This window comes from Lygodium microphyllum, chromosome 4 (genome assembly GCF_053477565.2).
Source record: "Lygodium microphyllum isolate KBCC chromosome 4, Lygodium_microphyllum_v1.1.10, whole genome shotgun sequence".
In the NCBI taxonomy this organism is placed as follows: Eukaryota; Viridiplantae; Streptophyta; class Polypodiopsida; order Schizaeales; family Lygodiaceae; genus Lygodium; species Lygodium microphyllum.
Window position 1 is genome coordinate 177,351,036 of NC_141138.1, and position 12,369 is coordinate 177,363,404.

The window sequence follows — 12,369 nt, forward strand, 5'->3', positions numbered from 1 at the left end:
ACATCACAAACAATATATAAGTTTCTTTTTAGAAAAAAAAAGAATTGAAAAGAATATTTTGTTCATTTCTATAATATCACAATTAAGATAAAGATAATTACATTTAAAGAAAATAAAAAATGTTAAACATGTACAATCCAAATGGTTCTTTCTATGCTCTCTACCCTCTTTGTCTACATAACTCCCTTATAGCCTCACCTACTCCCCAAAGTTTCCTATTCACCTCCTTATCACCACCACCATTGATTGGTCACGTTGTCGTGCCGCTACTCAGACACAGTGTAAAAACCTCTAGAGTGCATCATCATTCGACTTTCTTATTGATCTAGAGAGCCAATGCCATATTAGTAATTAATGTTAGTGTCCATAGTGTGGATGGTTTAAAAATACTAGATTTTTGGATAAGTTTAGCCTATTTTTGATATTTTGGATATTATTTGTTGTAAATATCCAAAAGCTATAGACAAATTCTAGAATAGGATGACATGTAAAAGAAAGCAAGTGGCTTTCATCCATTTTTTGGAGTTTTTATGTTAAAAAAAAAAGGATTGGTGAAATCGCGTGACGTGCAATCATAGTTTACAAGCAATAAATAGCACTCTGAACTAGTGGAAGGAGTGATCCAAGAAAATTCTAACTAGTTGTCATGATATTTTACCCCTCTTTTAGAGCCAACAAAAGCATTGGATTGGCAGTATAAGCAATAAAGAAGAAGCTACTATTTGATGCACTTTTTTGGTCTACAAGAAATTTATATTCTCATGATGAAAAAACAAATTGAGAAGATTCACCTCTACGAGTGTCCTTCTACATCCTCAATTTCTTCAAACCCCTTCTCTTTCATCAATTGCTCTCCTTGAATCTCCCTTCACCCTACTGTCTTACCCCCATGGTAAACTTTTGACCCCAAATGCCTCGATAGTGGTGAATTCAACATGAAAGTTGGCAGCACATGTGTAAAGATGGGGGATTCTATAGGTTCAAGTAGTGCTAATGCTTTACAAGAGATGATTGCTTTGTTATATCAACAACAACAACATTAGTTGTTACAACATCAGATGCAAAATCGACAGGAATCAGAAAGAATTGGTTCCTTAGCTTTGAATCCATTTTAGGCAATGGGATAAGAATTGAAGTAGTTTAAGGGTCAAAATGTTTTTGGCCTTCATCCTATTGTATGAAGAAAAAATGACTTTCATGGGGTGCCACAGTATGCATGGATTTAGTATTTCTCCTGTTTGGCCATGCATCCATTGCATGATCAGATTGATGAGTTACATAGAAGAGATGTTGATTGGGTAGCTTTTAATAAAGCTTTGAGAGACGAGTTTTTCTTGGAAGATGCAAGATTGGTAACTAAAAAGAAATCTATAGATTGGATTGAAAAGCCCAATAAAGGGTTAGTTGCTATAGCTTTGCTCCCTTAATTTGAAATTTGGTATACACTGTTGGATCCTGATGAGCAGAAATAATTGCAAAGTAAAAAAAATTGATTTGTTTTTTAAGGTTGTAGATCCTATCTCGCTAGAGAGGCTAATTGATCGTTTAGAAGATGCCTCTTCTAAAACAGGGCTAAAATCGGGATTGGGATAATATAACTAAGACAGTGCATATGTTGGTAAAGAGAGAGCATATGAAATTAAGATAGGGTATATGCACCACACCTTCTAGTGCTCAAAAGAGGGCTGAAATTGCAGCCAAGGCGCCTGTGGCTATGGTAGAATAACTAGCTATACCTGTTGGTCCGGCTCTTGAAGGTGACGTTGTGGATGAATTAATCAAAGACATGCGTGATTTTAGGCTAAATTTGATAGAAATCTATACAAAGGTTGAAAATTTGGATGTTAAGGTAGAAGAGATGAGTTGGGCAATGGCCTAGGGCAATAGCCCAAAGACCATACAAATAAGGATACAAGAGGACATGAATTTGGTGTGACAATTTATAACATGAAAACTGAGACTATATAGCCTACCATGAAGTGGAATCAAAAAAGTTAGTCTTTTGGAAAGATGGAAAAATACATATAATAGAATTTGGTCTTTTGATAGAGCCAAATTTTGGAAATGGAGGCATGCATAGGAGGCTGGAAGAGATGACAACAAGGACAACATTTCTTGCCATAGATATAGCCACATATGGGTTGAGAATTGAAAGGACTAAAGAAGCTCTTAAAGGAGGCATGGCTAAAGCAAAATCTCATGTTTGGATGTAGGCACTAGATTGCATGAAAAAAGGAAAAACAACAAAGTCAGAATTGGTTGATACAAGTCAGAGTATACGAGGGAGAACAGGATGGAGTGCACCAATGGATTCATTTTTAGCCTATGCTTATTTGGATGAGGTTCACAATCAAGAAGCCCTTGTGGAAGAAAATAGGAGAAGAGATGAGGACATTATTGGTTCTTCCTCCAAGCCCATCTAAATTCATAACACGAAGTAAAATGGAGTAGCAGAAAGAGGCTGCAAAAGCCATACCTGAGCATGTTATGGAGGATGCATCTCAAGAGAAGAAACAAGAAGGGAAGAAAAGGGGCAACCACCTTGATTACAAGTTACAATCAGATCTTGAGACTTCCACAAACCTTAATAAAGTCTTGGAAAGTCGCATACTTGGCAATAGAGTTGAATTCATACTTGGCAAAGTTCTTGGAATCGCAAAATGTGAATTTCATGATGTAATCATTGATATGATGAAACGAAAAAGACAGTTTGATGCTGAAGTTTTGCAAGCATTGATGCAGGTTGACAAAGACATAGAGCAACAACTTCAGAGAGAATATGATGATGCATGTAATGTTGATTCGGAGCAGAGGCTGATGTTGAAAATGGGTTAAATGGAAGTGTAGACAACAAGCTTGTGGCTGAATTTGATCCTATGGGAAACAATAAGCATAAAGAGAAGGCTATGTACAATGGAGATGTCCATCAACAAGTACATGAAGAAGAAGATGCTCATTTTATTCTAAGTAGTCATTATTCAAATGAACGCATTGGGCTTGTACTACAATAGAGACAATTGTTAAAGTGGCATAAAAAGAGATAACTTGCATAGCTCTCTTGAGCCATGGTTCCAAAATCAATCTTATGGCACGTAGATTGTATGAGAATAGAGGTTGACCCATTGATGTAGACCCAGAATGGTTCATGCAGGCAGTGAAAAATTCATCAGGGGATCTTTATGCGGCTTGTTGGAATGCTCCTATGACTATTGGAGATGTTGGATGAATATCATTTTTTTGCGAAAGATTCATGTAGTTATTTGGTGATTTTGGGATAGCCCTATATTTCAGAATCAAGGCTAGAAAAGCACCATATTTTGGGGGTTTTTAGATAGCATTGCTATAAGTGGAGGCTATGGCAGTGCCTTTAAGAAGATAATTATGCCTCCAAGAAAGGGGAAAATTGTGTTTGTGTCTGGATTGCAGGAATGGATAGCATGTAGTCTTGCAAAGTTTAAGAATATTTCAGCCATGTGTAGGGATAAAAAGAAATATGTTGGTTGTGCTGAAAAAGAGCTGAAGACATATGGTTTACACAACCATGAAATGCCTTCATTTTCAGCCATCAAACCATATGTCTTCAGCTCTTTTTCAGCACAACCAACATATTTCTTTTTAGCCCTACACATGGCTGAAATATTCTTAAACTTTGCAATTATAGGACCTCATGTGTTATGGAATTGAAAGCATGTTCTAGTGCTTCGGGCATATTTGCCTAAGCTGCTGGAGCTTTTGAATGACAAGATCAGAATGCAGATTTTGGAGTCTTCTTCAGCTCCATATTTGAATCAGTGGTTTATTGTTCCAAATAAGATTTTGTAATTTGGGCTATTATTTGAGCTTGAAGATAAATAATATATGAAATACATGCTTTGTGGAGCACTCACACAAGGCATGGGGGGAGATTGCACCCAATTGGTCTCTTGTTCATGTCGTGCAAGCTTTCTTCATTGATTTGTGTGCAAAAAGTAGAGTTCTTTTGTTCTTAGGGACATTCTAACGCTCACTACGCGCACATACGATGACCGATCTGTGCACCACTAACTTTGGGTTTTTCTCAACGATTCGTAGATGGCACCGCTATGTGTGCTATTCTAAGAGATACTACCCCTATGGTACACCAAATATACAAGGGGTCTCCTAGTTACGCCCAAGAGTACGGTTGTAGGTGGGAGAGGACACACCTTAGATGTATCCTAGAGGTGTATGGATACCTCGTAGATAACAAGACATGTGCTGTGATCATGAGGAAGGATGAGGGGAGGAGGGTGATGTCTTGCATAAGAGCATTGTGCCAACAAGTTTTTAGACACAATGTCTTGGACCATTGGAAGAATATACTTGAGGGGAGCAAGGACTATATAGTGTCATCCTTGCATGAGGATTGTTTGGTACCTACTGCAGCAGAGAGGTTTTCCACTAGGTGGATGATGGAGTATATGCATGTATACATATCACATAGACGATCATGACACATGCAAGACACTCAAGAGTGGCGCCTCCAAAACTCAATTGGCTAGAGAAAAATGATTGGTGGAAACTCAGGGAGGAGACTGCAGATTCTCCAAGATGTTGGGGACAACAATGAAAGGCAACAAGGGCACGATTGGAGGCAAGGGTCATGCATCATCTAGGGAGTGGCGGCCACAAGACTTATTTGGAGGACTTTGTAAGTTTTTTTTTTCTTATCACTTTCTTATTTGGAATATCACTTGTACTAACAATCATGTTTCTAAAAAAATTATTTTGTTTTCTTTGCAACACCATCACAAACCACGATCCCACAAGTTTGGAGACTTGGTATGTAGAGAGACATGGTCTCACTACACTCATTGATAGATTGTATGCACGCAATGGCCTAGTAGTTCAATCATCTTTATTGTCCGTAGTCACTATTTTTTAAAAATTTATTATGTATGGTAGATTGATATGTAGTTGTTCATTTTACAAATTCCATTTGATGCTTGTTTGCACCAGGACGAGAGCTTTCTGATGGTGAGGATCTGTAGCTCGCACTTGGATTCATGGAGCACACACCCTCTTATTTTTTGGTCCTGTGATCTGTGCATGTATCTTCAATATACTATTCCTTAGATGTACTTACCATCCTTTGTATAAAATAGCAACTTGTGATAATTACATATAGAATTTTATCTTTGATTTGGCTCTCCTCTCTCTCTATGGTTCCATGTAATGTTATGAGTTGTCATCACCAGTCTTGTACTTATTCTATGAATTATCAATATTGTGGATTCAAGTATTATTTGTGCTCGTCTTGACGACCATTGCATACCCAACATGTCATTGCTTTGTAAAATATTATACAGCACATGGTGCTATATGTGATAGGGTAGCTTGCTGCCTTGCCACATTTTTTTCTCTCTATAAGCATTGCTGATTCCTCTGTAAACATTGCTATTGCCCTCGCTATGCATGTCGCAAACCATTGCTATCTGCTTCGCTATTTTCATCACAAATGCGATGCACATAGCAATACAGATAGTGAGGATTTTGTAGAGATGTTTATACCGATGCTTTTAGCAATAACGATGTATTTTTATTTTTTTTTGAGCATTTACGTCCCTTTGAACATCAGTATAAGGCCTATATCTTGTAGTGATAGTCACATATTTATGAGTAACCCCCATGAGTCATCTAACCACATTTTGTTATAAGTATTGTATGCCATGACTTTGCTATATCTCTTGTGGCCCCCATTATTTAGCCATGCCAATAATGAGCAATGTATGCCATACAAATTCAGAACCACATTAATAGAAACACTTATGATGTGTCTCATATGACACATCCCACAAAAAAGGCTTACTATGCTATGCTAATATGGTGCTCATATCCCCATTTTTGGTCACTTAAAGGCACTCTAGTCTCCTTGGAATTTAACTGCCATAGTAGGCCCAACCCTCCCTAATGATGCTACTTGACTACAACAATCCACATTGCTTGAAAGATATACACATGTATCACTCTATTCTTACCCCCAATAATATTTCCATCCAGCATTGATGGCATGTAAATTTTAGAACTACACTCTTCCACATGTCAACTAAACTACATGTAACTCTTTATTACAAACCTGTTACCACAACTATTACCCTTGGTACCTATATAAGATGACCTAGAAATCCGTTCTATCGCATGCCTTGTACACAAAACGTTTTATCATGCTTTATCTAGCAATTATATGAGCTCTAATATCATCTTTGTGTTGTGAACTACTCATTTTATAATAAAACCATTTTCTTACCCCCATATCTTTTTTCCCTATGTTGTTATATTTGATGGAATTGGAAATGCATTTTTGTAATTAATCATTTACTATTCATGGAAGAAAGATGTAATGTATCATCTATCTAAATATATGTACTTGGCTTACATGATTATATTTTTAATTTAAATTTCTTTTGGGGAGACACACACACACACACGCACGCATGCATGCATGCACGCACATGCACACGCACACGCACACGCACACGCACACGCGCACGCGCACGCGCACGCGCACGCACACGCACACGCACACGCACACGCACACGCACACACACACACACACACACACACACACACACACACACACACACACACACACACACACACACACACACACACACACACACACCCCATGCACATGCACATGCACGCACACACATAGAGAGAACTTGAACATTATGTTATCAATAAATTTCCATTTTTGGAGGTGGGAACAAAAGATGATTATAAGATAAAGGTCAAGACATCAACAATAGCTTAACTTAGTTGGGCAAGTGGGAACTAGTACAAGAATTTATTTTTCGTTTGATTATGTATGTAGGCTTTGGAAAGAAGGGTCTATACATTATGATTATGTATGTAGACTTTGGAAAGAAGGGTACACATGACTTTGATTCTCTAACCTAACTTGATTCATGGGGCCTACCATTTGAGCTTGGGTGTGCATCTTCCATGACTTCTTACTAGTTTTCAACCATGGTCTAATTTTGGTGGGGATTGGAGGTGGTGGCTTGGTGGCGAGTTGATCTTTGTTTGTGGTGTTGGAATTCTATATATATTTTCATGGTGGCAAACATACATAGAATCTCGACATCATTATAGCACTTCAATGAGAAATTTCAAATATTTTCATGTTTTCATGGAACATGGAACTCAAGGGTTTTGATTAATATAAACAAACTTTGGAAAGTTGCAAGGGTAATCGATGCTTGGATCCCCCCCAAAAAAAAACATGTGAAAAGAAAAGGTGAACTTTGAGAGTGAAAAAAAAGGTGAAAATTTTCCATTAATCATGATTTTCCATAAAACTAGGAAAATCAAGGTTTTCTAAACCACTAAAATGTAAGTAGACCTACCTAGTTTTATGTCTCAGTTCTATGCATGCATAGGGTTTAATGTTACCAATCTATGCTTAGTGTTTAGAGTACTCTATACATCAAACAAATATTCTATTGTTCACAATATTCTAAACATGTAGAATAAGTATTCTAGGATGGAATCACAAGTAAGCTCTACATGTACAAAGTGGGAAAATATATGACTTCATGAAAATTGAATGCAAAAGCGCACCATTGAGGCCTAGATATAGGGTGGGGAAGCCAATAAAAATGAGGGTAAGAAGTGTAAAAAAATTTTAAGTTCAACCAAAGACTGGGAGAATGATGAAATGGTTGGTGGTAGTGGCTACTTTAATGAGGGTAAAGTATTTCCATTTGGGCCGATGGTTCAAACATTGTAATTCTACTAGTCCAAGTTTGGACTTTTTAAAATTCCCTTCCTTGTCATTGTACTGAGATTTCTTCTTTATACAATGGCATTTTAATGTTTGCCTTTAGTAAGGCAATGTGGATCATTGCTTTCTCAAATTTTTGTTGGGGATGAGTACTATGATATGTGCTCAAGATCTATTCAAAAAGTTTGATTTTTATCCATCCTAAATAAAATTTAATGCAACTTTAGAAAGCTATTATTTTATTAGTTGCATTACCCAACTTAAACAAAAATGCAAAGATAAAGAAAATAAGCCCGCAAATGTATGAAGTAGAGATTCTTTCATGCCTTTCAAATGAAAAGAACTTTAATTTTAAGAACCACAAAGAAATGTTTTTCCCAAGAAGCATGGACAATTGAAGGCTAAAAGAAACAACTAGGAGCTTTGTACCTGGATTCTTCCAATGCTTTGTACCAATGTTCTTTTAGTAGCTTCACATTGGGGTTCAAAGGACCAATGTTAATAATAATTAGGGGACTTTGGGTCATGACTAAAACATTTAATGTGGCAAGAAGGTGCATGGGTGGTTGAGATGAAGAAACCAACTATGTATGTTTGTATGTATGTATGTGATTTATATGTATATATCCATTTTTCTAGTCTCATGAGCTCATTATTTTTTTCTCCTCTTTCTTTTCTCTCATGTGTCTCCTTTTTTTCCCTCTCCTATCCCTTCTCTCTATCTGTACATACACATACACATATGCATGTATATGTATGTATGTGCAAATATGTGTGTATATGTGCACATGTGTGTGTTTAGTGCATGTGCTTCCATTTGTGTGGTCTCACAAGTGTGCATGTGCTCTCTCTCTCTCTCTCTCTCTCTCTCTCTGTCACACACACACACACACACACACATCATTTTTTTCTCATCTCCTTTTTTTTTTTCCATGAGTTTCCTATCTCTCATCTTTTTGCACCTCATATGTGTACATGTTGCAGACAAATATGTTATGCATGTATATGTAGATGTGCATACATCCATGTATGTGTGTGTTGCATACGTATTTTTATTCATGTGGTTTCTTAAGTCCATGTGTGTACATGTGCATACATGAGTGTATGTGTTTACACATATGTCTACATTCATATACATACATACATACATACATACATACATACATACATACATACATAAATACATACATACATACATACATATGTATGTATGTATGTATGTATGTATGTATGTATGTATATATGTTATGTGTGTTTTTTTAGTATATGTACATATGTGGGTATTTTTAGGATTTGCACACATTACATGCATGTGTTCAACCATTAAAATATCATTTCATATCATCTATACTATCTCTATTGGTTGATGGTGCAATAGGCCCCCAAGTTTGCATGACCTCTATCTTCTTCTCTCTTTCTTTGTTTTTTTGTGTGTCTACTTTATTATAGAGTGCACATCCCTCCATCACACCATAGTTAGGTCACATGAGTTTATGTAAGTGCATAATTATTCACATGTTATTATTGTTTATAGTGTGATGCCTTACTCACATGAGGTATTCTTGTAGCCACCCTCCACTCGCAATTATTTAGTCACATACACATGAAGATTGAAAAATGAGTAACTTATTCTTCACAAATCTAAGGAAAACGGATTTGCAACAACTAAACATCCAATGGAAAGTCTTCTCCTCTTCAGTTTTCGAAGCTACATTGCTTTATGAGCTCTTTTTGCATCATTAACAAAGTAAATACTAGTAATGGAAAAGGAGAAGCCACCTCAATAGATGCAAACACGATTCTTACAAGATGCTTCACTACACCCTCATATGCATGGAGTATGAGCACATGATCTATAGTGCAACAACACCACATGACTATTACATTTGCACTTCAAGATACCAAAGGTCTACCACTACACCACAAGATTGCCACAAATGCAAATTATAGAGTTGTTGTAGGACTAAACTATCATGACTTTGTGGAAATCTCTCTCTCTCTCTCTCTCTCTCTCTCTCTCTCTCTCTCTCATGTAGGTGAAGGGTATCCTAAGATCTCAAGAGTGGTGGGAGATGCCCTATTTTGATCTCCACTCACTATATTATTGCAAGTTTTTGGGAGATATTAATTTCTTGCACCCTCTAATCCATGGATGAAATCAGTTTGATCATATTTCTTTAATCCATTTGTGCATTCAGGTTCAACATTGCTTTTACAAGGGTAGCACTCATCTTATGTGAGACCTTCATTTTGAAACACATGTAATGGCTTCATCAATTTAAGGAGCCTGCCTCTCTCTCTCTCTCTCTCTCTCTCTCTCTCTCTCTCTCTCTCTCTCTCTCTCTCTCTCTCTCTCTCTCTCTCTCTCTCGTGTGCATGTGAAAATATGTGTGTGCAACAAAAATTTTGACTCACTTTGATTGAATCATATAGCGGTTAGGTGAATGCTCTCAGTGAGCACTACAGCTTCCCCCACATTAGTGCATACATAATCACATGGACCATACGATATCATTACCTTGGTACCACTATTTTACACTCATAATTTATTATTGTGTATATACTAATTTGTTTGTTTGTGTGAGTATTTGATGTTCATCATTACATAATTGTGTGTATATAGATTTAATTTGTGTGTGTGTGTGTGTCTCTCTCTCTCTCTCTCAAACATAGGAAAGATAGCCTTTTCCTTGGAAGCAATATAGAGAGCTCCCCGATCACTATGTTGACCAACTTAGACAAGAGATTATTGTCATGCTTAAAGCTATTAAGGGTAGGAATTAAGTACTTTAGCTTAGTGCCACGTTGCATCTCTATTATGGATATCTAATTACCTTATTTTTTGGCAGTAAATATACTTTCAAATTCACGCAGATTTTTAAGAAAAGCAGTTAGATTTTGTTTTTGATGTAAACACAGATTATTTTGTTTTTGATGTAAACACAGATTAAGGCGTACATACTGAGGCTCTTTTATTAATCAATAGCAAACGTCAGGGTTTTGTTTTTGGTTTGTCGCTATGCTCCAAGAAAGATGCCAATAGGCGAGGAGTGTGCCTTCTCAGTGATTTGTCGTGTCACTTGAGGGCTGGGATAAAGCAACGGGATAGGGTGTTCAATCTATCCCCTCTCTCTCTCTCTCTCTCTCTCTCTCTCTCTGTGTCATACTGTGTGTGTGTGTGTTCTTCATTGATAATCTTGATAAGGGTCGCCCAGTGGCGCCCTGTCGTGCTACTGAGATGTCGAACTGCGTGGAGAGGCGCGAGTGGGTGATAGGCGCACCCCTCTCGCGCGTGTGGGAGCTCACCAGGGACTTCACGGCGATCGACAAATGGGCGCCCTCCGTGGCGTACCGCCTCACGATCGTAGAGCCGCCACGTAGCGAGGATGGGATGGCTGGCTGCGTGCGGCGCGTGGAGGCGCCGCCCGACTTCCCTGGCGGGAGCGGCAGCGCCGACGAGAGGCTGCTGGAGATGGAGGAGGGCGGGGCGCATCACCGGCACACCTACGTAGTGGTGGCGTCCACCAGCCCCGTCCTCGTGGGTGTCACCCCCACCTTTGAGGTCCTCCACGGCCACGATCCCGCCACGTGTCGCATCGTGTGGAGCTACGAGATGCCCCCCGCCCTCCCCCCCGACGACCAGCTCCTCGTCCGCAGCATCCTGGAGTTCTTGTACGAGACTTGTATTAGCGACCTTAAGAAGACCTTGGGGATCGCTGAGCATGTTGACAGTCGAGCGTATGATATATCTAACTAGTTTGATACACTTGGTTTCAGTGATGTTTTTCTCAAAGCTAAAGCTTTTCTAGTCCTAGAAGATCTCAGCTAGGCTTTGTGAATTGCATGTTGAGGAAAGCTCACGTTTCTATTGTACTTTGGTAACATTTCTATTTACATTCTTGAGTACTTGTTATCAATTGTATCATTAGAGTTTAGTTTATATTCCCACCCTTGAAAACAGTGGCCCACATTTAATATATGATTTTAAAGGTATGCAACACTGGTAAAAAGGACTTCAGAGTCAAATAAAGCCAGCAAATGCAAGGATATGTCTCTTGTAGTCTTTGTTATTCTAGGAGAATAGAGAATATCAAAGTTCAAAAACAGAAAAGTCCTAGGAGAAGGAAGAGGAAATAGATACTCAATGCCTACTAAGTAAATATGATTTTTTGAGGTACTTTAAAATCATTTTGATATGTTCTATCTAATCATATGGAAAGTCGAAGTGTAAATTTCATAATTATAATTAGTTATCTTAAGTATAATATAGAATATTATGTATTTATATGATATTATATTATTAAAATTATTACTCTATTGGTAAGTTATAAGTTTAAACTTTTTTAGTAATAATTAGATCATTGTCCTTAGTACTATTAATTTATTTGTTTTTATTGTAGATTATTTTAGAATATGAGATCTAAGATATGTTTTTATTGAAATAAGCTTTCTTTATGGAATACCTTGCTATTTTCTTTATGTGGTTAAGTTTTAGAAGGCTTTTCTAGCTTTCTTTATAAAAGCAACAGGATCATGCGCACAACAAGAGAACAGGGTGAAAACTAAGTTTGTTCGTTTGTCCCTGATTCGGAATCAGAATTCAGAGCTTCAAAAGTTGTTTTGAA

At 37.6% G+C, this 12,369-nt stretch overlaps 1 protein-coding gene across 1 annotated transcript; it reads left to right on the forward strand.

The window, feature by feature from the left end:
- The first annotated feature begins 10,859 nt into the window (after positions 1 to 10,859).
- LOC148037956 (uncharacterized) lies at positions 10,860 to 11,758 on the forward strand. Its single transcript, XM_087677374.1, has one exon. It carries the CDS (start codon positions 10,983 to 10,985, stop codon positions 11,499 to 11,501), a length of 519 nt encoding a protein of 172 aa, XP_087533500.1. The 5' UTR covers positions 10,860 to 10,982; the 3' UTR covers positions 11,502 to 11,758.
- Positions 11,759 to 12,369: the final 611 nt, after the last annotated feature.

Bases quoted from the DNA above. Each gene is read 5' to 3' on its own strand.
- LOC148037956 (XM_087677374.1), top strand. From the start codon at position 10,983: ATGTCGAACTGCGTGGAGAGGCGCGAGTGGGTGATAGGCGCACCCCTC.